Source organism: Pristis pectinata, chromosome 13, assembly GCF_009764475.1.
Source record: "Pristis pectinata isolate sPriPec2 chromosome 13, sPriPec2.1.pri, whole genome shotgun sequence".
Classification (NCBI taxonomy): Eukaryota; Metazoa; Chordata; class Chondrichthyes; order Rhinopristiformes; family Pristidae; genus Pristis; species Pristis pectinata.
Window position 1 is genome coordinate 44,128,927 of NC_067417.1, and position 27,329 is coordinate 44,156,255.

At 43.1% G+C, this 27,329-nt stretch overlaps 1 protein-coding gene across 5 annotated transcripts in view; it reads left to right on the plus strand.

The window, feature by feature from the left end:
- The window catches only part of ndrg4 (NDRG family member 4), a 120,505-nt gene that overhangs the window by 60,314 nt on the left and 32,862 nt on the right, over positions 1-27,329 (plus strand). For 4 of the 5 annotated variants that reach the window (XM_052027983.1, XM_052027984.1, XM_052027981.1 and 1 more), the window contains exon 4: positions 19,636-19,741. In XM_052027983.1, the coding sequence (XP_051883943.1) occupies positions 19,636-19,741 (106 nt within the window). Of the gene's footprint in view, positions 1-9,348; positions 9,472-19,635; positions 19,742-27,329 lie in introns of those variants that run through there. The other variant, XM_052027985.1, reaches the window with a different exon arrangement.

Here is a 27,329-nt window from a genome sequence, read left to right on the forward strand (position 1 = left end):
CTGCTTTGTTGAGTCTAATTCTAATTCAGTTGCAATCATCTTATTCTGCAGAAAACAAGGATTGAATAGAGAGTCAAAGAGTCATACAGCACAGAAATGGGTCCTTCAACCCACTAAGTCCATGCCAACCATCAAGCACCCATTTATCTTAATCCCATTGTTTGTATTCTTTCCCCACATTCTTATCATTCTCCCAAATTGTGTCACTCACCTGCACACTAGGAACAATTTACAGTGGCCATCTAACCTACCAACCTGCATGCCCTTGGAATATGGGTGGAAACACGTGGAGTCACGGGGAAGACTTGCAAACTCCACACAAACATCACGGGCCGTCAGGATCAAACCAGAGATGTGAGGCAGTAGCTCTCCCAGCTGTGCCACTGTGCTGCCCTATAACAGGAATCTTCCTGATCTGTTGCACTGAACATTCTCGGTATCCATCAGAGGCTTTCAACAAGTTAACTCTGGATTACAGATAAGCACATTTTGTATGAGATCCCAGCTGAATTTACTTCAGTATGCTGTACCACATGGGACTCTTTCCTGCATTCCAGCATCATGGTCAGGGTGAGAAGGCATAATTTTTACAATATAATAAGTATTCTTACTGTTAACTCTGGTTCTGGTTGAAAGGAGCAGGGCAAGGTTAGTAAGTTTGTTTCTTTGTTTTAGTAAGTAAGGAGTCCATTGGTTCCTTAACCAAATGGAATTTAATTTAAAAAAATATTCTTGAGAAACTGAATTGTAGAACATGGGAATGTACATATTGCTGGTTGTTAAGTTTTACATTATCCTATTTGTATAACAAGATAGAAGGTGTCCATTTAGTCCATTGAGTCCATGGGTTTCCAGGGGACCTATCCGAAAGGTCCATTCGCCTTTGCCTTATTTCCCTGTATCCCTGCATCCTTCTCTCTTTCACAAATGCCCATTAGGTCCCCTTAGATTCTATTCACACTTGGGCAGGAGCTGGGGAGAGTAGATTGGGAGTAAATGTTATTTGAGTAGGTCCGGATCGGACATGGGAGTTGCTTAAAGGCCAGCTGCTCAGAATTCAGGACCAACATGTTCCTGTGAGGAAGAAAGACAAGGATGGTATGGTTCGAGAACCTTGGATGATGAGAGATGTTGCAAGTTTAATCAAAAAGAAACAGGAAGCATATGTAAGGATTCAGAAATGAAATCAGACAGAGCCTTTGAGGAATATAAACAAAGCAGAGAACTTAAAAAGGGAAACGAGGGCTAAAAGAAGCCACAAAATGTACTTGGCAAATAGGATTAATGAGAATCCCAAGGCATTATACATGCATTGAAAATAAGAAGGTAACTAGGGAGAGGATAGGACCACTCAAGGACAAAAGAGGGAATTTTTGCCTGGAGCCGGAGGAAGTGGGCAAGGTACTAAATAAGTACTTCGCGTTGGTATTCACCAGGGAGAAGGACATGGAGGATAGCGAGATCAGGGAGTATTCTATATATAGATATCAAGGAGGAGGAGGTGTTGGGGTTCTTGAAGAACATTAAGGTGTATAAGTCCCTAAGGTCTGATGGAATCTTTCCCAGGTTTATTGAGAGGGGCAAGAAAGGAGATCCTTGCATCCTCTTTAGCCACAGGTGAGGTCCCAATGTTGTTCCTCTCTTTAAGAAGGGCAGTAGAAACAAGCCAGGAAATTATAAGCTAGTGAGCTTTACATGAGTGGTGGGGATATTATTGAAGAAGATTCTTAGGGACAGGATATACTTGCATCCAGAAAAGCATAGATTTATTAAGGGTAGTCAGCATGGCTTTGTGCAGGGGAGATCATGTTGATTGATGATGGTAGGGTAGTGGATGTTGTTTACATGGATTTTAGGAAAGCTTTTGACAATGTCCCTTATGACAGGCTGATCCAGAAGGTTAAGGCACATGGGATGCATGGAGACTTGGTAAACTGGATTCAAAATAGGCTTGGCTGTAGAAGACAAAGGGGGATGGTGGAGGGATATTGTTCTGATTGGAGGTCTGTGACCAGTGGTGCTCCACAAGGATCAGTGCTGAGACCCCTGTTGTTTGTGATATACGGTATATAAATGATCTGTGCAAAAATGTACGTGAGATGATCAATAAGTTTGTAGATGACGCAAATATTGGTGGAGTTGTGGATAATGAGAGGAAGGTTATCGAAGGATTCAGTAGGATATGGACCAGTTGGAAATATGGGCAGAGAAATAGCTGATAGAACTTAATCCGGAAGTGTGAGGTGTTGCTGTTTGGGAGATCAAAGGCAGAAGGAAAGAATACAGTAAATGGCAGGGTGCTTAGGAGCATTGATGTACAGAGGGATCTTGAGGGTGCAAGTTCATAAGCTCCGTGAAAGTGGCAATGCAGGTATATGGCGTTCTTACCCTCATAGGTCAGGGTGTTTGAGTATAAAAGTCAGGAAGTCATGTTGCAACTGTATAAAACTTTGGTTAGGCCGCATTTGGAGTATTGTGTGCAGTTCTGGTCACTGCATTACAGGAAGGGTGTGGAGGCTTTGGAGAGGGTGCAGAAGAGGTTCACCAGGTTGTTTCCTCGATTGGCTATAAGGAGCGGTGGGACAAACTCGGAATGTTTTCTCTGGAGCACCAAAGGCTTAGGAGTGACTTGGTAGAAGAATATAAAATTAAGAGATTAGATTGGGTGTACGGTCAGAGTCTTTTTCCCAGGGTGGAAATGTCATATACTTGAGGGCATAGCTTTTAAGTGAGGGGGGAAAGTTTAAAGGAGAGTTACGAGGCAAGTTATTTTTACACAGAGAGTGGTAGGTGCTTGGAACGGGCTGCCGGGGTACATGGTGGAAGCAGTTACAATAGCAACATTTAAAAGGCATTTAATCAGCTACGTGAACAAGCAGGGAAGGAAGGGATATGGCCCATGTGCAGGCAGATGGAATTAGTTTAAATTGGTATCATGGTCAGCACAGACATTGTGGGCCAAAGAACCTGTTCCTATGCTGTACTGTTCTGTTAACCAACACCCAGGGATAATTTGCAGTAGCAGAGATCCTATCTGAAAAGAACAAACGATCCAGAAGAAATCCACACAGTCACAAAGAGAACATGCAAACTCTTCACGACTGCACCCAAGGTCAGGATTGAATCTGGGTTTCTGGAGCTGTGAGGCAGTAGCATTTACTGCTGTTTTCCCTTTGTCCTATTACATCTTTTGTCATGCTTTTAGTTGCACAATACAATGATAATGGAATTATTAACTACTCAGAGCTATCAATTGGTATCAATTTAGTCTTCCCACTGTTGGGGTTTTCCTTGTGCAATATCAGAGTCTATTGTGAACTAAATTGACCAGAAATTAGCTCATTTAGACCACAAAACAAATGCTACATCACAAAATTTTGCAGCCCATGTTTCTGGGAGACAATGCTGAAAATCTCTGGATTTCATGTCTTGGTGTAAATACCATAATGTAGTTTCCAAATTGGCAGGAGCATATGGAATCAAAGGGGTTAAGCATAGATAATTCATCCCAGAACCCCAGTTGGGTTTCAGTTCCACCAAACTGCAAGCTACAGCACCTGACCTAACGAAATGTAATGGCCTACTTTTGACTGAAGCTGCTGCTTTTTCGGTGTGTGACAGGACTCTGGATTCACTGTTGTGGAGCAGGCCTTGTGCAACTGCAATCTTGTCAGGACGTTTGTGCTGGATGCTCCCAGATCTTCACAGAGATTTTTAGGCATCCAATTTTCTGAGTTACCACTTGAACTTTCCTGCAGTGGATTAATTGTTGTGTAGTTCCATTTGTAACTCCTCATATAAAGAAGTAGTCCATGCATGCTTGCAGCAAGACCTGGACATTCAGGCATGGAAATTGGGAAGTGGCAGGCAGCACCCGCATTGTACAGATGCCAACTAAAGACCATTTTCAACAAGAGATTCTGACCACCTACCCCTGACATTTAAAGGTATTACCTTTGCTGAGGTACCCACCATCAACATCCTGGGGGTCACCGTTGAACAAGAATTCAACTGACAAACTGCATTAACACTGTGAATACAAGGGTAGAACAGAGAATGTATATATATATATATATAGCATCAAGTGACTTGCCACGACCCTTACTGCCATATACAAAAGCGTGAGGGAATATTTTCCACTTGTCTGAATGACTGCAGCTTCATAATACTCAGGAAGTTCAGCACTGTGTAAGCATAAAGCAGCTGCAGTTTGACATCTTGCCCACTGTTGCTATATCCTGGCTGGTGTGTGTTCTACCTACAAAGTGCACAACACAGCTTGCCTTGGGTTTTTTGCCAGCAACCTCCCAAACCAGAGAGCTTTGCTACTTGGAAGAGCAAGGGTGCCAGGAGGCTAGGGACACCACAACCTGCTCGTTCTACTCCAAATTCACATTATACTGACTTGGAAACAAGTGACTAACCGGTGATCAAGAGCAGGGCCAGGGCCTGGAATTCTCTACCCTGCCCACTACCCGCCGACTGCTCTTTCACAGATAAACTGCAGTGGTTCAAGAAGGTGGCCCATGAATCCTTCCCACCAATCCAAAGGGCAGTTAAAGATATGTAATAAATTCTGGAACTGTCAGTAATGTCCACTTCAAAATGAATGAAACAAATTGTGTACCTCTTGCCCATGGCAGTCATGACCAAGAGTCGGAGGGTGAAACCTAGGAACCAAGGGGCATATCCTTTGCTTTCAGTAAAACCAAAAATACCAACCCCATAAGATACCATAAAGGTGATGTGACTTCTGTCTGTGAATTGGGAATTTTGGCATTCACTTGCATGATCCTCTAATGATCTTCACAATGGGCCAGTCCTATGTTGGAAGGATATTGCTTTTGATTCATGAAGGAAAAGGAACTGTTGCCAATACCATCCTGGGCTTTGGGGGAATCTAACTGATGAGGGAAAAGATTCACTCCCTTCTGCTTCAGCTGTATCTCCATGGGGTAAATAGTCAATTTATTATACTGGTAAGCAACAGTAATTTGCTTGATTCATGAAAAGTCACGGCATTGGGAACAAGCAACAGTGATTCCTTCTCCAACAGAACTGCCAAGGTGATTGTGTACGCAGAAATTAGTTGATTAACTGGAACAAGTGAGCTAGTAAATCACCTCCAGCACCACACACCAAGCTCAGTGCAAAATATTCATTGCATGTCTTTTGTGTTAGTTCCTTACTCTGTCCACTGTCTACCTTATTCTTTGTCCTTCATGATTTAGCTTTGTTCAAGCTCTCAGCCCAATCCATGAGAAGCTTTGCCCAGTCTAATGTCAATGTCAGCCACCGTAGAGCCACTTCCTGATCCTAATAAGGAGTTATTTTCCAGATCCCAGCACACTTCCAAGCTGTCCAAACACTGAAATTCTTGCTTGAGCAGGGCAAATACCTGGTTAGTGATTGGTCTGGCACTTCTGTGTTCCTCTGCCATACTTCAACAACCCACAGCTGCACCTGGTGAAGAGGTTAATAACAGCCACGGTTTTGGTGAATACCTAAGTTATCGCTCTTTCAACCTTTTTGACACGTTTGTGCAAAATTCCCAATAGGTGGTTTAAGGTGTACGGCTTGTATTCTTTGGTTACATCCCTCTTCTGGAATTAGAGCTCTTCTTGTAGACATAGGGCTGTTAAAAGTGTATCAGAAACATAGTTTTATACTTCAAATTTGGAAGAAAATCATCCAACAAGCAAAGTTGCAACAGACTTCTGACTGTTGAACGAAATATTGATCGTGGATGGTTGTCCCTTAGTTGCCTCTGAAACGATCCTTTGGTGAAAATTTTCAGCTTTCTTTGGCAATGATACTACATTGATGAGGAACAATTAACTCCAAGTGCAATCAAATGATCTCTCACATTCCTTTGACTTTGGGCATTGCCTCCTCTCCATTGCCCCAGTCCTACTAGTTTTTCTGATACTTGCTGCACCTTTGCTGTTGAGCAGAGTACTGGTGGAGTATCTTTCCCTCCTGAGTACTTTGGTGCATAATGTTGACTTTCTGAATAGTTCCAGTGCTGTGTTTTAACAGGAGTGAAAACTGAAGATCAAATAAAATGGAGGTGCTGGAAATGTTAAGTAAAAACGAGGTGTTGGAAACCCTTGGGTCAAGCAACGTTTGTGGAAAGAAAACAGTTAACTTTTCAGGTTGTGGATCTGATGAATGTTTCTGGCATTTTCTGTTTTTATTTCATGAAATACAAAATTTTGGGGTAAAATGGAACAAATAGTAAATTCATCAAATCTGATGTGTTCTCACAGGCAGTTTGGACTGAATTGATGTTCAGAATTGTAGCTTTACAGATCTCCATTCCACTACCTCCTTACTGGGAGCATGGCATCACAGAAATAGCTCCCAAGTGTGCAGAGATGAAAGAGAAGAGTTAATTGGATTTTAACAAGGACTCGAATGAATTTGCTTTGAACTGCTGTGGCTGAATAGTTTTTATTTTTTTTCATTTTTCAGGATCTGGACAACACGTGCAAGGCAGCATTTATTGCCCATTCCTAACTACCCTTGAGAAAGTAGTGGTCAGCTGCCTAAAACTGAGTGGCTTGCTCGATCATCTAAGAGTCGATCACCTGGGTGGATCTTGAGATACACAAAAGCCAGACTGGGTCAGGTTACTAGATTTCCTTCATGAAGGGCATGAGTGAACCAGATGAATTTTTACAACAGCCTGGTATTTTTCATGGCCTTCATAAATAAGCCAAAGTTGTTCTACAAAATTCTAATTTTTTAACTGAATTCCACAGCTGCTATTTGGTATTTTATTCCAGTCTCTGGATTGCTAGTCCAGGCTTCTGGAATACTTCTGGAACTTCGACACAAATTCTGGTCCAGCCCGTCCACTGAGGGAGTGTTGAAATGTTGGAAGTGCATTCTTTCAAATGAGACATGAAAATAAAATTCTGCCTTCATTCTTGGGAGATGTAAAAGATTTCATTGCACTGTTTTGCAGATCTAGAGAGTTCTTCCAGGCATTCTAGCCACTTCATTGTCATTTGCCCTTGTTTACACCACCTGTAGGTCAGGATATGTAGCTAGCACAGGGATGATTGACTGTGAGGCCACCATGATCTCCCACTAGCAAGCTTACACTTGCTGAATCTGTGAATGCTTCATATGTCTTAGATGTATGGAACTGGGGAGGTTTACGGTGGGAGCAGGGAAATCCAGTCATAAGAATTAGTTGCAATAATAGTGGTATTGTATCTCAATAGAAGAAATAGTTATTCCTTACTATATTCATGGGTCGCCTTTTGACCCTTTTACACTTTAATCAAGTCATATTCCCTTGCCTCTCCCTTGCCCCGCCCCTTGCCCCTCTCCCCCCTCGCCCCTCTCCCCCATCGCCCCTCTCCCCCATCGCCCCTCTCCCCCATCGCCCCTCTCCCCCCTCGCCCCTCTCCCCCCTCGCCCCTCTCCCCCCCACCCTCTCCCCCTCCCCCCCTCTCCCCAATCCCCCCTCTCCCCAATCCCCTCTCTCCCCTCCCCCCTCCCCCTCCCCCCTCCCCCTTCCCCTACCCCCCTCTCCCCCCTCTCCCCCCTCTCCCCCCCCTCCCCCCCTCCCTCCCCTCCCTCCCCCTCCCTCCCCCTCCCTCCCCCTCCCCCCAACCTCCCCCCCTCCCTCCCCCCTCCCCCTCCCCCTCCCCCTCCCCCTCCCCCTCCCCCTCCCCCTCCTCCCTCCCCCTCCCCTCCCCTCCCCCTCCCCTCCCCTCCCCTCCCCCTCCCCCTCCCCCTCCCCCTCCCCCTCCCCCTCCCCCTCCCCCTCCCCCTCCCTCGCCCGTCTCCCTCCCCCGTCTCCCTCCCCCCCCTCCCTCCCCCCCCTCCCCCCCCCCCCCTCTCTCCCTCCCCCTCCCTCGCCCTCGCCCCCTCCCCCTCCCTCCCCCGTCTCCCTCCCCCCGTCTCCCTCCCCCCGTCTCCCTCCCCCCGTCTCCCTCCCCCCGTCTCCCTCCCCCCGTCTCCCTCCCCCCGTCTCCCTCCCCCCGTCTCCCTCCCCCCGTCTCCCTCCCCCCGTCTCCCTCCCCCCGTCTCCCTCCCCCCGTCTCCCTCCCCCCGTCTCCCTCCCCCCGTCTCCCTCCCCCCGTCTCCCTCCCCCCGTCTCCCTCCCCCCGTCTCCCTCCCCCCGTCTCCCTCCCCCCGTCTCCCTCCCCCCGTCTCCCTCCCCCCGTCTCCCTCCCCCCGTCTCCCTCCCCCCGTCTCCCTCCCCCCGTCTCCCTCCCCCCGTCTCCCTCCCCCCGTCTCCCTCCCCCCGTCTCCCTCCCCCCGTCTCCCTCCCCCCGTCTCCCTCCCCCCGTCTCCCTCCCCCCGTCTCCCTCCCCACGTCTCCCTCCCCACGTCTCCCTCCCCACGTCTCCCTCCCCCCGTCTCCCTCCCCCCGTCTCCCTCCCCACGTCTCCCTCCCCCCGTCTCCCTCCCCACGTCTCCCTCCCCACGTCTCCCTCCCCACGTCTCCCTCCCCACGTCTCCCTCCCCACGTCTCCTCCCCCGTCTCCTCCCCCCGTCTCCCTCCCCCCCCGTCTCCCTCCCCCCCGTCTCCCTCCCCCCGTCTCCCTCCCCCCCGTCTCCCTCCCCCCCGTCTCCCTCCCCCCCCGTCTCCCTCCCCCCCCGTCTCCCTCCCCCCCGTCTCCCTCCCCCCCGTCTCCCTCCCCCCCGTCTCCCTCCCCCCCCGTCTCCCTCCCCCCCGTCTCCCTCCCCCCCCGTCTCCCTCCCCCCCGTCTCCCTCCCCCCCGTCTCCCTCCCCCCCGTCTCCCCCCCCCCCCGTCTCCCTCCCCCCTCTCGCCCACCCCCCCCTCGCCCTCCCCCCTCTCCTGCCCCCCCCATACAAACATTATTGCATGATATTTTGCAAGAGACATGACAGTTTATGGGGGAGGGGGGAGTGATGGGAAAATTAATTTGGTGGCTGATTTTGGCTTATGTTTTGTGTGTTGCAGAATTTAGAACAAATTTCCAAGCAATGCAGGATTCAGTGAGAACTGCTGCACGGAGAGAGATCATGAGCATTGCAGTGACATTGTGTGTCTCACTGCAAGTAATAGAAATTCACATCAGCTGCAGAAGCTGTATAAATGAAAAGGACTGGATTTGCAGGACAAACGTGAGAGAGGTGGTGCAGAACAAACACGCGCACGCACACACACACACACTCTCACACGCACACACACACACACACGCACACACACACAAGCAGAGTGAGCAAGGAGATGAGCAGTCTCAGAACCAATCAGAACTCTCACCCTTCACGTGGCTACCAATGGATGCGCTTTGCACACTGCCCATTGACCGCAGAATCCTGGGCTCCTATAAAAGGCTTGGCTTCTGAGTGACAGGCTGCAGAGCTGTGATAGAGACTGATGCGCCTGAGCTTTTCATACACTGTATTCAGGACATTCTGTGTCTACTGAACTGGAACTGTGTCCTTAATTTGATCTCAAGATGCCTGAGTGCTGGGATGGGGTAAGTGTATGTCCATGAGAAGGGGTTGGGGGGAGGAGGTGTGCACTGAAGAGGACACAGTGTGTGTCCATATATCCATCCATCTCACCTCCTGTTTCTCCTTCCCCTATTCACCCACTGTTTGTGATTTCTATCCATATTAAAAGACTGGCATTCGGGAACTGGTCAAGCTGTGCAGGCACACAGCCTTTGTTACTAGCTCTGTATGTTCTGGTAGACCGTGGGCCAGTGGAGTGGAAAAGGGGGGTGAGGTGCGAAGAGGGAATGAGATGTTCTTTATCTGCATTGAAAGCATGAGCCTGCTGTGTTGTCACTTTATATGAATTAGTAAGCAAAAATCTGGAGCAGGCTGCAGATCTTTGTGTGTGGAATAGAGAGCATAGTGTGGCAGGTGTCCTTTAGCCCTCTTTAATGGTTGGGCGAGAGAAAAGCTAAACTGCTTTAATTTGCAGTATTTACAGCTTGCTGCAGTGTGATACAGGAGCAGCTTTTTGATCAGTCTGTGGAAAGCCAGCTTGCAGAGAGGTTTGTATACTCTTTTAGAGCATCAACCACCATACAAGGACATTCTGCAAATGACTTTGCCGTTTATCTGTCGAGGCAGTGAGTGTGTGTTGCGGGGAATGTATGGTTCAATGAGATTGGATGGTTTGTCACATGAACATTGGTGTTTCAGAATGTATGTACTTTATATACAGATTAATGTGTGGGCTCTACATATTTCACTTGTCTGGGATGTGAATGTTTATGGCTGAGTGCATTATGTGCAATTCCGCAAAAGTCTGCATGCATGTATGTGGCTGTATGATTATGCAGCTACGTGCAGTTAGGAATCTGTGAATGCAAATATATGTGCTGATGTACACAGTTTTGAAGATGCTCTTTAAAATTTAACTCTTTAACCGAATGTTTGAATCTGCCCTCATTTCCTTCATGGCTCAATGTCAAATTTTGCTTGATGACATTCTGATGAAATACCTGGAATTTATTACTTTATTAAAGGTGCCATAAAATGCAAATTTCTTTTGCATGCATGCGCATGGCAGCTCTGTCACAGGAAGAGATTATCGCGCTGACAGGAAAATATTCAAGGATGTGCTCAAAGCCTCCTTGAGGAAATGCAACATTCCTACTGACTCCTAGGGACCTCTAGCCCACAACTGCTCAAAGTGGGGAAGAAGCATTTAAGAACCTCGAGACCATGCATTGGAAGCACACAGAGGCCCCGGGTATGTGGCGGAAGGAACGCACCACCTCACAAATTACCCACCTGTGCATCCCCTTGGCTACCACCTGTCCCTTTCTTGGAAGAGTCTGGGGATCCCATATTGACCTCATTAGCCACTTCATAACCCACAAAAGCCAGAGTGGAAGTCAGTCATCCTTGATCCATGTGGCTGCCTAAGAAAACATGGTAATTATAACCAGTATGTAACCATGTGCATGCATGTGGTTATTGGCATGTGTGTTTACATATGGACAGAGGCATATATCCATCACTATTGTCTATGTCTTGACGTGTTGGAATGTGTATTTTGTATGACTGCATGCATGAGTGTGTATATTAGTGTATTTATCCCTTGAGGTTTGTGATTGTGCACACGAGTTTGCATGTGTGTAAAATGTGAGTTAGGAATGCATTTAAGTGTGACGAGTGCAATGTTTGAGTCTGTAGTTGTGTGGGAGCATGGACGAATTTGTATATGTTGTGTTAAGTTGTTTTGTGTGTCCTCGTACTGCATACATTTGTGTAAATATATGTGTACATATATAGGTACAATGACCCTATGTCTCGATGTTGATTCGGCAATGGACTGTCAAATCCTTAAGAAATGGTTGTTACTATGGATCTCTTTTGTGAGTTTCCTGATTGTCTTGTAACGGGAGACAGAGAGGTGTTACAACCCAGTTAATGTGGCACAGGAAATTATGGCTATTTGGTCCCTTTTGTCTGTAGCTCTCTTATTTTGCCAAACAAAAATCAGTTCTGAAATTTTCAATTGACTGTAGGATGTTTCAATGAACAGTTGGTTTCTGACTCCACTCAGTTTGTCTAGCATTGATATTATACCTGAATTCCGTAACCATATACGCCAAACACTTGTTTCTATTGCATCTGAAACCACAGTGGCTCCAGGAGCATGTTGGAAGCTGGGTATTCTTGGGTGAGTGACATGCCTCATGTCACCCCAGGGCTTTTATACTTTCTACAACACACAAGTGGAGAGCTTGAGTTCAAGTTCAAGTTTATTGTCATGGCCATACATATCCAGGGTATAAATGCAATGAAAATTAGCTTTTTGCAGCAGCAGCGTAGTACATTACAGACATAAATTAACATACAGTTAAATTAACATAAATTATACATAATGACATTAGTGCAAGTGATAGATGTCACCTTCCTGAGACATCGCCTCTTGTAGATGCCCTCGATGGTGGGGAGAGCTGTACCCGTGATGGAACTGGCTGAGTCCACCACACTCTGTTGCCTCTTGCGTTTCTGTGCATTGGAGTTTCCATACCAGGCTGTAATGCAACCAGTCAGAATGGTTTCCTCTGCATATCTGTTGAAGTTTGTCAGAGTCTTCGATGACATGCTGAATCTCCTTAAACTTCGAAGAAAGTTGAGATGTTGGCGCGCCTTCTTCATGGATGCATCTATGTGCTGGGCCCAGAACAAATCCTCTGAGGTATTAACATAGAACATAGATCAGTATAGCACAGGAACAGACCCTTCGGCCCATGATGTTGTTAAATTAGTAATCAAATACCCAACTAAACTAATCCCTTCTGCCTGCATAATGTCCATATCCGTCCATTTCCTGCACATTAATGTGCCTATCTAAGAGCCTCTTGAACACCTCTATTGTATTTGCCTCCACCACCAGCCCTGGCAGAGCATTCCAGACATCCACCACTCTCTGTGTTTTTTAAAAAAAACTTGCCCCACACATCTCCTTTGAACTTGCCCCACTCACCTTAAATTCATGCTCTCTGATATTAGACATTTCAACCCTGGGAAAAAGATACTGTCTGCCTACTCTATCTATGTCTCTCATAAACCTCTATCAGATCCCCCCTCAGCTTCCGCTGCTCCAGAGAAAACAACCCAAGTTTGTCCAACCTCTCCTTATAGCACATGCCCTCTAATCCAGCAACATCCTGGTAAACCTCTTCTGCACCCTCTTCAAAGCCTCCACATCCTTCCCATAATGGGGCGACCAGAATTGAATGCAAGACTCCAGTTGTGGCCTAACTAGAGTTTTGTAAAGATGCAGCATAACTTCCCGACTCTTGAATTCAGTTCCTTGACTAATAAAGGCAAGCATGCCACACGCCACCTTTACCACCCTATCAACCTGTGTAGCAACTTGCAGGGAGCAATGGACTTGCACCATAAGATCCCTCAGCACATCAACACTGTTAAGGGTCTTGCCATTAACAGTGTACTGTCCCTTTATATTTGATCTCCCAAAGTGCAACATTTCACATTAGGCCAGGTTAAGCTCCATCTGACACTTATCTGCCCATATCTGCAACTGATCTATATCCCGCTGTATCCTTTGGCAGTCTTCTACGCTATCCACAACGCCACCAATCTTTGTATCGTCTACAAACTTACAAACCCACCTATCTACATTTTCATCCTGGTCATTTATAAATGTCACAAACAGTAAAGGTCCCAGTACGGATCCTTGCGGAACACCACTAATCACAGACCTCCAGTCAAAGTCCCATCGACCACTACCCTCTGTCTTCTATGGGCAAGCCAAATCTGAATCCAAATGGCCAATCTGCTGTGGATCTCATGCACCTTAATCTTCTAGATGAGCCTCCCATGAGGGACCTTGTCAAATGCCTTACTAAAATCCATGTAGACAACATCCACAGCTCTACCCTCATCAATCACCTTCATCACCTCCTCGAAAAACTCAATCAAGTTAGTAAGACATGACTTACCCTACACAAAGCCCTGCTGACTGTCCCTAATTAGGCCATGGTTTTCCAAATGCTTGTTAATCCTAGCCCTAAGAATCCTCTCCAGTCACATCCCTACCACTGACGTGAGACTCACTGGTCTATAGTTTCCAGGATATCCCTTCCATCCATCACCAGTGAACAATGGCCACAGTGTACACCATGTACAAAATGCATTGCTGTTTCTCACCTACTCTAACAGTACCTGGCAAGCCCATGATCTTTAAAACACCAAGCAGCGTAAGGATTTCAGGTATGGAGGAGCATATCCACCTGCAGGTTCCCCTCCAAGATGGACACCATTCTAACCAGGAAGTTAATCACAGCTCCCTCATCATCACTCAGTATAGTCCTGCAGCTCCTATTACAACAGCTCTGAGGGAGTATTTTCACCAAAAGGACTTCAGCAGTTGAAGAATGTGACCACCATCTTGAGAGTTGTCAGGGATGGACAATAATTGCTGACGTTGCCACTGATACTCATGTCCCAGAAAATGAATGTAAAACAAACTGACTGCCCCTTTAATCTTTAGCTCCTGGGAAGGAACATGCTAGGGCAAAGTCAGAGCCAGGGATGTCAATGTAAGCAGTAAAATCACAGAATTAGCAAGCGGAAAGAGGTCACACAAGAGATTTCAGATGCTGGAATCTGGACATCAGACATCCCTATCTTGGTCAATTCATGGCCAGACAATACAACATTACATAAACTTCACTACTTTAGCAATATATTACAGGGACGAAGGAGCTTAACCTTCCCATTTAATGGCAACATTATTTCACCCTATCACAGAAATTCCCTTTGTTCCACCCACTGCCCTCCCTCATCTTCTCTACGTTAACTTGTTTTCTCTCTTTCTTGGTTCTAACACAGGGTCTTCAGCCTGAAACATTAATTGTTTCTCTTTCCATTAATGCTGTCTTACTTGCTGAGTTTTTTCAACATTTTTATTTCATATTAGAGTATGGCAGTTTGTCGTATTTTCCATCATACTTTTGGCTATTTTATATAACTATTATTTGTATTGTCTGTATTTGTACTATGTGTGTGTGTGTTTTTTTTTAACAAACTTTTGTTTTTAAAGAGTTTTTGGTTGTGCTGTTTTGTGAACCTTGACTAGTTTTACCCAACCTGATTGGTTCAGGCCACATATAGGTGTAAAAGAAAGTCTAGGTGTAAGGGAAGCTACCTACAATGGTATCCAGCAGTTGTGATGCTAGAAGCTGGCTCATCAACCAATCACATTGAAGAATTCTCACATGGAACAAACCAAGAAGGAAAAGTGCAGTGTTTAACTTGTATTTCAAATATTTTACAAATTTCAAAATAGAAATTGAAATGTACACATATGATTAAGGTAAAAGCTAAAAAATTATAAATAAGCATTTGAAAAATCACATTATGATTATTGTTTTCCAGTATTTGTTGGATAGAATTAAAATACATATGTGGAACATGAGTTTCTTAGGGCCAGTAGTTTGGTGTGCTACACTTACAGATAATAATGCCATTAAAAACTTAACTAAACCTCATGCAGCAAAACCATTTGAGGGATATTCTACAGTAAGACAGGTTCAGAAGTATATCATTTCCAACAGAGAAGGCGGCAAATAGTGCACTCTGCAGATGAGGGCCGAATCACAGTCACCGACTTTGGGATTTCCATGTTTAAAAAGAATGCCATGTGCAGAAATCCTGAAGTTGCTGCCAGTTAGTGTAATAATGGCAAATGTCAATAGTTTTGCTCCATTAAAACTGCAAAGTCTGGACGTACAATGGTGTTTAATTGACAGTAATGTGCTTTGGGATGTTCTGAGGTCTTAAGTCACCCTGAAGTAATGCAAGTCTTCATCTAAGTTATGGCTTTGTTTATGCATGTGCTTGTATGTCCCAATGCTGCGACCTTTGACTTACACAAACTCTCTCTATGTATTGTGCAACAGTGGTGTTTCTGATTTCTGTGATGTATTGTGTTCATGCCCATTTCACTGACCATGACCTCTTGCCTTCCTTCACCTGGTCCTGGTACAATAATTTGGTGTCCCTGTAATAGAAGATCAGCAAGTTGTAAGCAGCTGGTCTGATCTCTTGTTTACATGTTTCACCAGATAAAAGACGTATAAAGTACTCCCATTGGTGTCCCTGAGGTACATCACTGCAGTCTGTGTAAACAGTCAATCCCATGAAATAGAAAAATGAAAACCAGTAAAAAAAAAATCTGGAAAAAGGCTCACTGAGAGGAGAACGCCTGGTTGTTGGATGTGACCCATTTAGATCTTTGTGAAGATGAGTGATATGTAATGAGCTGCACTGCAGCTCCCAGAAAGGTCAATGAATTTATTTGTAGGAATGAATGACAAATACAAGCAAGGACAGTTGTAAGGATAACAAAAAAAAATGTTTATATTGGACCTTTAATTTAGTAAAATCTCCCAAGGAGCTTCGTAAATGTACTATCAAACAAAATTTTAAATAGAGTCTTGGAGTTTTCAGAGCAGCTGAATAGATGCTTGATCAAAGGGGTAGGTTTTAAGGGAGTGAAGAGATTTAAGGAGAGAAATTCTAAAACTTAGGATCTGGGCAGCTAGAGCTATGGCCATCACTGATGGAGTGATTAAAAACAGGGGAGCTCAAGAATTGGAGGTGCAGACGTATGTCAGAGGACTGTCAGGCTGGAGGAGGTCACAGGAATCGGGAGGGGATAGATCATGGATTTAAAAGCAAGGAAAGAAGGATGGTTGAAGGAAGGATGGATAAATGAAAGGACTGTTTGATACCAGCTTATAAGGATGGAAGAACAGTCTGATACAGCCTTCCTTATAACAGCTTATAAGGAATCTTACATCCTTATAACAGCTTATAAGGATGGAAGAACAGGCCAAAATGATATGGATTTTTTCTGGCACTCCATGAATTAAACATTGTTGATTCTTCAAAACTATTATAATAAGGGGGAAAACACTATGTTTGATCCTTGCTCTGTGCCAGGGTGAGTCAAATGTGAAGCCTGATGGTTCCTGATGGAAGTGAGTTTGTCTGGTTGTATAGGACAGGAAAGACAGCAGCCCCCTTTTTGGAACCTCTTCCATAGAATCATTCCTACCAGGGAAACAAACCAGAAACTAGAGCGAGGTTGTATCATAATTGGAAAAAGCACTGACTTTTGTTACAATCACTCGGACATCTTCCTGTTCGTATTCTCACATCAGGGGCATGAATCCTTGTTAACTCCAGGCTACCCTCAAACTAACTGGGAAGAATATCAGAAAATAGAAGCAGTAGTAGACAGTACAATCCCTAGAGGTTCCTTCTCTCTAAGACCATGGCTGATTTTGTGTCTCAAGATGCTTCTTTACAGTAATGACAACTTGCTCAGTGGGAATGATATCTGATTTGTGACAGAGCTTTATAAGGAAATTTTAGGATTGGTGACCCTAACCCTGGACAATGAGGTATTTTTTATGGAGCAACTTAAAGGAGGAGAGAAAGGTAAAGGGGCAAATAGATTTAGGAAGCAAGTTCCAGAACCGGGATTAAGGCAGCTGAAGGCTGGGCCATCAAAGAGCAATAAAAATTGTAAATGTGTAGGACTCAGAATTGGAGGTGTCCAGGATGTTGGATAGTTTCAGCTTTTGAAATTACAGAGACAGAGTGAGACTGTGGATGGACTTGAACATGATAAGAATTTTAAACTCGAGCTGTTCCCTAACTGGAAGCCAAATTAGGTCAACAAGCAGAGTTTTAGTTTAGTTCAAGGATGGAAATTTGGAAGCAATCCAGGAAAGCATTAGACGAGTTGAATCTGAATATTGCAGAGGCAATAGATTGGTTCAAATAAAAATGGGAAGTGTTACAGAGGTACACCAAGGCTTCTTGGTTGGGTCATTCTACACATTTAATGATTTCACAAATGAAGCTGTGAAGTAGTTGCTTCACTTTAGCAGCATCGTTACAAATATTCACAAGGGCTACTCTCATTGAAGTTCCACAGCATTTTACCTGAACTCAAAGTGGAACTTCAACAGGAGTTCAGGAACCCCACTGCCCCAATCCCTAGAGTTCTGGAATTGCTGCTTTTATGCATTTTATTGTATGCTAATTTCAGATGGACAATTTTTTTTCATAAAAATGTGATCGCTCTGTGTTTAATCTATTTATTCCATTGGCTAGATTTTGTAACAGAAGTAATGTTGAGGCTACTTATTAAGGAGCAAATCAAACAGCGGCTTCTGATGTCCATAGATAAATAGGGAAAATCAGAAAACTGATGTCTGAGTTGCTGTCCTCTAATGCACTTGATGTTTACATGTATAGAATTGCATTAGTCACCCACTAAAATGAAGAAAAATTGGGCTTGTATATTGAACTGTTAACATCATAATAAATCTTAATTGCTGCCAAGCAATAACTTTGGCATTGAAAATTTACTTTTAGAGCAATGAAATTTGAATCCTTCAGATTATAATTAGTGGAAATATTTTAAATAAAAACTTTCACAGTTTTTTTTATCTGAGGTCTCTCTTAATCTCATCTTTTTCTCCCTCGTTATTTTGTGCTTCTTGCATGGAATTGAAGTAAATATTAAACTTATACTGACAGGATCAGGTTCTCTGTGATTCAGGGAGCATTCTTCATTCTGATTGATTAAGGAGTTAAACAGTTGCTCGTCCATTTCACACGGGTCCATCTTGCTCTGTGGAGTGCAGCTCCTTCTGTTGATTCTCCAGTTATTGCCAAGTTGCTATGCAAAGCCCTGCAAGTTTAAGTGTTAGAACGCTGCATGCTGTTCATTTGCCACTGACTGTAAAATCTGAGCCATTTTGTTTGTCATTGTGCAGGAGTCTTCATCACATTAGCTATGAAAGTGTTTCACAGTGCATATTTGTCACACCATGAATGTCTGTATCTACCACATTGTGTATGCTTGTCACATTCTGTGAGAAAAAAGGGAGGAGTCATGTGTGGAGCTTTGAAACTGGCATGCACCTATTGGCCTGAATGATGTATTTCTGTAATGTAAATGATTTATGTGTGACTGTTTATCACATTGTGAATGAGTTTTAATGATAAGAGTTTATGTTTGTGATGGTGTGATCATGCTTATTTCTGTGTGCCTGCAAAATGATAGTTAGGCATTTATCCCAATGTGGCTATTGAGGTTTAGGGTAGTGTGACTGTTTAGGTCACAGTATAAATGTTATTCTTCAAGATAATAAGTAAATTTATTTTAGGACAATAAGTATGTTTATGTCAGGGTGATTCCAATTGTCCATATGATCGCTGAGTAATTATTTTAACATGAATCAGTGCCTTTGCTGATGATAATATTTGTGTTTATGATCAGATGAGCTCAACTATGTTTGCTTATAATAATTAGGATGTACTTATTGAAGTAAGAATGCAATTAACACAGTGTGGCACTGAGATAAAAGATCAGCCATGATGTTATTGCATGATGGAGCAGGTACAAAGGACCAAATGGCATACTCCTGCTTGGATTTCTTGTGTTTTTATGATTTGGTTGATAGCTGAACTGTATATATTATAGTGCCATCATGTGTTTACCAAATAGTGAGTGCATACATATGTTTATAATGGGGGACGTGTGTTCTTGATGTGCAGATGTTTGCAGAGTAGGTTTACTGTGCAATTACAGAATGATTTTACTTTGGACCATCAAAAAGGAGAGGTGTTATGATCACTGGTTTCATAATGAGATGTTGAACTTTAGGGATTACACAATGATTATAAACTGGTGCATTACATGCTTAAGACTAAGAATGGTGCAATTGCTGTATTTATTAGAGATATGGAGATGAAGCTATGCAATCATTACTAATTTAACAGGCATGCAACTGGTTGCGCTGTTTCATCACTGATTCAACATGTGCACTATGTTGAGGGGTTTTTACAATTGTTATCAAGGAATATGATGGAAGGTCATACAATCACTAAATTAGTGAGAGAGACGTTGCAGGGAGCAGATCTGTACAATACCAAATTGATTGAACAAGGGATCCATTATGGAGAGGCGATCTGTACACTCGCGTGTACGATGGATAAAAGGGTGTCCATATGTAATGCCTGGGTTTATTATATTGTTTGTGGATTTGTACAACTGTGAATTTTAGTAAATAAAAATAAGATTTCCAGTCACTGATTGTTAATGTTATTGATCTCTCTAGGAGCATGACATTGAAACCCCCTATGGGATGTTGCACGTTGTTATCCGTGGTGCACCAAAAGGAAACCGCCCAGCAATCCTCACCTACCATGATGTTGGGATGAACCGTAAGTACTGTGTTGTTTATCGTGGAAGAAATCCATGGCTCAGGTTTATAGTGAGATAGAAATTTATTTGGAACTAAGATGTTTATACAATGGCAATGAAAGGGAAGGGAGTTAACCAATTGAATTTTTATGTATATCAGGAGTTGGTAGAAAACTGGTTAATTCCACATAATGAGAATGAATAAGGAAGAGTTTTGCCTACAGAAGTATATATAACGGGGGTAGTTGAATAAGAAAAGATTTGATCTATTGGAATTCTGTATTTAGTGGAAGAGTTTGGTCAATTTAACTTCTATACAGTGGCATGGAATTGGAAGGCATTGACCTTTTGGACCTCCATGAGGAGGTTGAATGAGGAAGAGTTGGAATTCTATACAGTTTGATGTGGAAATGTTCTGGTCCTTTGGCATACTGTACAATAGGACTGGATGAGAAGGAATTTGGTCCATTGGGATACCTTACAAAGAGTTTAGTCTGTTGGAATTCCCTACAATTGATTCATGAACATAAGTATGTTTGCAATGGTAGTTAAAAACACTGTTTACTTATGCTTGAAAATATGCTGACCAGGGGATGCCATGTTTCTTTCCTGGTACATCCTGACTTACCAGGTTAATCAGGTGACTAATCAGGTGAGCTGTATTGGTGCTGATATTGGCTTTCACTGCCCTGGATTAGAGAGGGGAATAAACAGTCATGGTCACTGTTTTCAGGTGGTGCACGTAGGTAACTTTGAATCAGTTCAACCTTAATTCAAATCCTTGCCTTTTAACACAGAGTCAAACACCCCACTGCTCCTTGGTGTCCAAACTCAAGGGAACATTAGAATTGCTATACGGTAAAGGAGACCAAACAGCATTTAGTTTTCCTTCTGCCTTTGAGGTGCAGTGATAATGGATTTGCTGACCAATTGGAGTTTCTATCAAATAAACTACAACAGGACCAGTCTGAAAGTGGAAAAAAATGTGGTCTAGAGATTTGGGCACCTGTAGATCTAGAGTCTTTTCTTCCCTCTCAATCATGATGACCTTACGCTGTCAAATTACCTATACTTTGCATTCCAAAATTATATTTTAAATAGGAAATCTGTGTTTAGTTTTCATCTGAATACATCAGTTCTAATTCCTAGGTCCATTTGCCAAAGCAGTCTATTCTAGAAGCTGATCTTAGGCCTAATGGAATATCATGCTACGGATTGGTTTTCGATTTACCTTTCTTATTAAGTACAAATTATTACGATTCAAATTCTTGGGACAAGGTTAGACAGTTTGTCTGTGTTTGCTGTATCAAATTACTTAATAAACTTAAAAAGATTACTGTGTCATCCCATAACCACAAGTGTTTCTCAATAAGCCAGTCCCCCTATATGTCATCCATGAGGAACTACTACTTTAAGCAAGGAATTGGGTGGCGAATTCAGAAGACCATTACTTCAGAAAATAGCTGCCCACCCAGTTCCCAGGTAGACTACTGCACCATGTCATTGGCATCGCAAACTAGACTCTTCTTATGGTGTCTGCTTGAAAGAACAGCCTTTAATGAAACCCATTAAAAGTGGAAATGTTCAACAAGTACACGGGCTGAAACTCCTCTGATTCCTCGCATGCTTATAGCCACACATTTCTATCCCTCTTGTCTGATTATTTCTAAAGTTCTTAAACTAATGGGTGTGACTGCTTCATGTGATAAAGTACCAGGTAACTTTTGTCCTTGATGCATACCAGTGTCATAATCAGATACTTCAGCTTATCATCTCTGAGCCTAAGTTTCTCAAACTGTAGATACTTGCTGAAGATGTGGTTGCCATGGATCCCAATCAACTCCCAGATACTGCCGCTGCAACACATCATCTGCCATGCCTGTCTTAAAATAATTCCTTTATTTGATTTAATCAGATTATTTAATTCTATCACTGTTTAACATCACCAGAGTCCATACTCTGTGGATGCTGCACTCGGAAGATACTGAACTAAATGCACACTGTGCTTTGAGCTGGGCCTTCAGACTTATTTTCACCTGTACCACTACTTTTGAATCACCTGATTTTTGAAGCAGCCAGTAATTAACCGAACAGTTAACCAGATATTGAGCTAATGGAACCCCACCAGTCATCATCCATCCATCAATCATTCACTCTATGCTTTCTGGCACCGAGTCCATGTTGGATGCAATCCAATGTTTAGATCCTGTGGGTTTTTACTTCATTGACCAATCTTTCACTTGAGATCTTATAAAGTGCTTTGCTAAAACCCATGTAGACTATCATTGACACTCTGCTTTGCCTAGTCAGACATGACTTTTCCCTGATTTATTCTGTGACTTTCCAAACTAAGGTTTATATTGTCCACTAGAACAGATTCTAATCATTTGCCCACTGCCAAAGTTAAACTGACTGCCCTGTATTTTTTTTTTGTTTGTCCTTGCCTCCCTCTTGAAACAACAGCACAATGTTAGCCGTCCTTCAATCCTCTGGCACCGCTCCTGTTTCCAGAAGGGACTGGAAAATCATAGTCAGAGCCTGTGTTTTGTTGAACAGCTTGGGATATATTTCTTCCTGGCCTGGCTGTTTATCCTTTATCAAAGATCAGAAATTCTTTGTTCAGAGGAAGGGTACCTGACCCAAAATGTTAACTGGTTTCTCTTCCCACAGATGCTGCTTAACTGGCTGAGTTTTTCCAACATTGGTATATAGTTCTAGAAAAACCTTCCTGCTCTTATATTCTTTGTCTTGACTAAACTTGACATGTTATCCCAGTCACTTCAGATACACAGCTCTTTCCTAGGTTGCTGGCATGAAATGCACAATGAGGCAAATCTTCAGGGCAGGTGCCAGTAGTTCCAAAGAAAACCACCAATCTTCAGCCATTGAAAATGAAGTCTGGGATTCATGTGGACCCACTGCAAGTCCAGAATGTATTATCTTCTGTTGCTGAAAACAACAAGGAGCACTGCCTCTTGGAATATACACCAAATCCGACCCCAGCATGGAATTGAGACCCCAATTATTCTCATCCTGCAGAAGGGGAAGAAAAGACAACAGTGTGCTGCTTGATCCAGTACATTGTAGGATTGTATTCCACTCTGAAATTCAATCCCAATTAGTGGAAGTCAATGAAAATACTCAAGAAGAGGTATACTATGCATTGTTGCTTCTATTATGTGTGATTACTGCATGCAGACAAGGGGATTTTTTTTCCCTATTGTGTCTATGTTAATTGGGGTAGCTAAGTCTACCAAAGCAATCTCCTTTGCATTGAGTATGATTGCAAAGTGTGTGATCATGTCTGAACTGCAACAACGTTCATTTTTCATGACCCCTTTAAAAAGGTTAGACTTGCTCTTAATCTGGAACCCTTGCAATCAAATTCCCTTTACTGAAGGAGTCTCACCACCAATACCACAGTTAATGAGGTAACAGCGCAATTCATGTCATTCTCCAATGTATTTTTTCCCGATATTTTATATGAAATCTCAGGTTGCCAATTTTTGTTGAATTGTCCTCCTGGCAGGTTTGATATATGATCCACCCCCATCCAGTTTAACCCCAAACCAGGACATCGATCTCAACACAAAATCCTGTGGAGCACCACTTCCCCAGCCAGCTGGAAAGTGAATACTTTTCATTCCCCAACCAGATGATTCTTTTCTGTCTGTGAACCAGCTTTATTCTGACCTCTGATACAACTAATAAACAAAACTGCTATTTTTTTTAATAAAAGGAAATAAGCACTTCATTTACCGTCCTTATGATTGCTCTATCAGTGTCCTGAAGGTTAATTTTTAATTCCTGAAGACTCCCAGGACAATTTTGGAGGGATTGTAACCCGAGAGAACCATAATCAGCGGAGACCCTCTGCAGCAAGTTTATTTTTTTGTGTGGTCTGGGAAGTGAAACGTTAACGTTACCATAGTTACAGGTTTTGGAACATTGAGCCAATCATGAAAGCAATTACCTCATCAGGAAAGGTCAGTTAGTAGAGAATGAGTGAGTTTAATGGTCACTTTGCCCACATGCTGTTGATCCTTCTGCATTCGTTTAAGCGCAGGTGTTACCTTGGAGACAGCCCTTCATTGCACCAATTATGACTGTAAAATCTCCAGTTCCAGTTTTGAGCCGACACTAGAACTAGGTGACTGCACGGACACATGGTTTACAGATAATTACAGCCCAGCAACCTATTATCTGAAGCCTTCTGTGCTCCTCTCCCCCAACCCCCTGAACCAGACGCTTACCCAGTCAAGCACAAAGTCAAGGTCTATTCCAGGATGTCAGGTTAAAACAGGGAAATTTAATTTTATATGTAATTGTAGGAATTTACAATGGAATAAAGTTGACATAATGTGCATAAAGCAGACATAACATGCACATAGCTATAAGATTTTAACATATTATGTATAGACAGAAAGTTTCCAATAATTATGTCAGTATAATTGAATGTCCTCTGCCTTTTGTACATTCATGACCTTAACCTTTCAACTACATCGCAACTGAGAATGTAGCTTTTAAGGCTCCCTACTTCAAAGTGTTGCACCTCAAAGGCTCATATGCCCATTGGGAAAATATCACACTGGTTTCAAATGTCTATTTATCTGACTGTTTAAATGTGAAGGAACCAAAGTAACAACAAAGAATTAATAACCAGCCAACAGCTGAGCAGTCCAACCCCTCAATTTTTTTTCTTCCCAACGATACCAAGTACTACAAAAACATTTTGTAAAATTGCTCAATTAATTTCTTCACTTGGTTTTGAATGGCACTTTCCTTCATCAGCCAGTCAGTATTTACAGTTGGAAAAAAACATTTTTGACAAATGTAGAAAAAAATATTATGCATATCCAAAATAAGGTAAAAATGTGTCCATAAAGTTGATTTTCTAATATTAAAAATCCCTGCAAGAGCTTTATCCTCACTCTGGTATTCAGTGCATGAATTGTGTTCTTTGGTAAGGGATATGCAATGTTAGAATTGCAGTTTCCATTCTGCTTTTGTGAAGCTAAAGTACTCATAGTATACCACAACAGCCAATTACAGAGCAGGAGAATGTATGCAGGGCTGTGCATCGTGTTGACAAATTGCAGGTGTCTGTGACTAACGTGAAAGTTGTAGCACCCTGAAAGTCGTAGTTCTCACCCTGCTCCTGCGGGTCTCCAACATGACTGTAAGTGATTGTGACAGGAGAAAACGTGCAAAAAAACCATAGCCCACAAGTGCAAGGAAAATATAAAATTCACATTATACTGTTTAAGCTTTTAAATAAAAATCAAACTAATAGTGTTATTTGGGATGAGATATTCCAAGGGAATTGCTAGCTAGGGTGGTGATGATGGCAATGGCACTGTGAGGTTTTTAAGATGTATCTTGATGTTGCCTCTAAGGTTAGTTGGTTAGCCAGTGATATGAACAATTATCTGGGCAGGTGCAAATTCTGATCATTCAGGTCTCAAAAATGAGAAGTGTCAGGTCACTGATGGTCTCAAGGAACATAGATCCATTATGAAGAAAGAATTCAAGAGAAGAAAATGCTCTTCATAATTATGTTAATAACTGTGTTCTATATTGCCACCACTTCTCTCTCACCCTGCAAGTTGCCAGGCTGATTATTTGTATCTATTCCTAATGAGCAGAGATTTCTTCCAACCTAGCATTGGGAAGTGAAGCCTTTGTCTTTATTCTGCTTCTCATCCCCTTCTTTAGCAACTGTTAAAGGTTTAAGTAAGTTCTTCACAACTAACTTGTCATACTTGACCAGAGTTGAGTTTCTAACTGCATATCTGCTCTATCACAGAGGCTGCTTACTTCCACAAACGTAGATTGCCCGAATCCTCCACTACCCCAGTTCACCTGCTTTGTTATCTTGGCACCTGTCTCCTCTAGAGGAACCCTGACTTAATCTGCTTGCCTTCAGCCTCCATGAACATTTGGTCATTTAAAACTCAGCTTTGAATATTCTGACTCTCACGTTAAGCCCCATGCACCCATCAACCTGTGTTTTCTGACCTACATTGATCAACTGAGCAGTGAAGTTTTAAATTCGCACCTCGCTTCTAAAACCTGCCATAGTTTGGTCTTGTGTCTATCTCTGTATTTACCTGCAGCGCTGCAACTCTTGGATGTAGCTCTGCTGTTCTGTTTCTGGCCTCTTGCACACCTGTGATTTACTTTGATGATGCCATTATTGGTAGCTGTGCCTTCAGCTGTTGAGCCGCTAAGCTGTGCAATTCCCTCCCTATGCCTCCCTTTCTGCCATTTCGTTTCCTCCTTAAAACCTAGTCCTTTGACCAAGCTGTTGTTCTTGTGTTCCAGCATCTCCTTTTCTTGATAAGTGTCAAATTTTGTCTAATTACGTTCCTTTGGTGATCCCTGGGATATTTTGCATTGTGTGAGGTGGTATATAAATACAGATAGTTATTGTGAAAAGGTGTGAGGGAGAGAGGAATAAGCAAACAAAGCGCTTGTATCTTAAGCAATTAGTACAAATCCACTGTGGGCAATAGCACAGGGAAGTGAACATTCCATGTCGTTTACAAACTGGGAGTTTCCCGCCTCCTAGTCAGAAAGTGCTTCAGCAGAGTTGAAGAATGATCTTGCCAAGGTGAACATCAGAGAACCTCCTTTGGGTTCCGGATGAACTGTGAGCAATGGTGATAGGGTTCTGCTGCTAGCAGTATAAACTTTGGTGAATCACAGTCACATGATATATGGGATGATGGCATCGTTCATCCAGGCAGGGAGCCAGTTAATCTGAGCGGCTGAGGAATGGCAGGTGGATTTGAAAATGGATAGATGCAAGCGAGTGTGATTGGAATTGGAACATAAAGCATTTGGATGCACAGCCATTCATGTATTTGGGTAACCATTCACTTGCAGCACCCAGTCAGTGTGGGACTATTTAAGGGCAAATACATTTCAGCCAAAGGGAGGTGCTGCCTCATTCACTCAATGTTGAGTTAGCTGCTGGACTGGCCATGCATCTCCAAGCCAAAGGAGATGGGAAATTAACTGTCGCCAGCCAGCAAGGTCTGACCTACTATTGGAATATGTACGTCTCTGAACATCTGTGGCCATGTGTGTTCCTGTCCTTTTAAACCTGGTTTACCAGCCAGAAAACATTGCTTAAAGCTGCTCTGGTGCAGAAGGTTATTAAGATGCAGAACACGGACAGCTGCTGCTGTTTGTGACTGGCTGCTGCCGTGAGGAATTTAACATTGAAAGATTATGGAAATGGGGTTATGGGGCTAAGGGGAGTTGAAGCCAGTCCTTTGAAGTTGTCTGTAATTGATCATTTCTACAGATAATGGGTTTTGTGTTTAATTTTTAATGGCGCTGAAATGTTATTTATGGTGCAGTGTGGGTCACCTTGAGAACTCTGCAGATGAATCTTGAAGATCATGAGTGCAGCACTCAGTCACAGTCATGAATACAAGACTCAAATGCAGATGCAGCTCACTAAAATTCATCAGCTGGTTGTATATTGAGTGCTACTTTAAAAATGGGGACCAATTTAATGTCTGCATGTTTTTTGTGTCGGCAGCCTTGCGGTCTGCTCTGGATGCAAGCAAAACAGGCTTTATACTGCTAATGGGACAC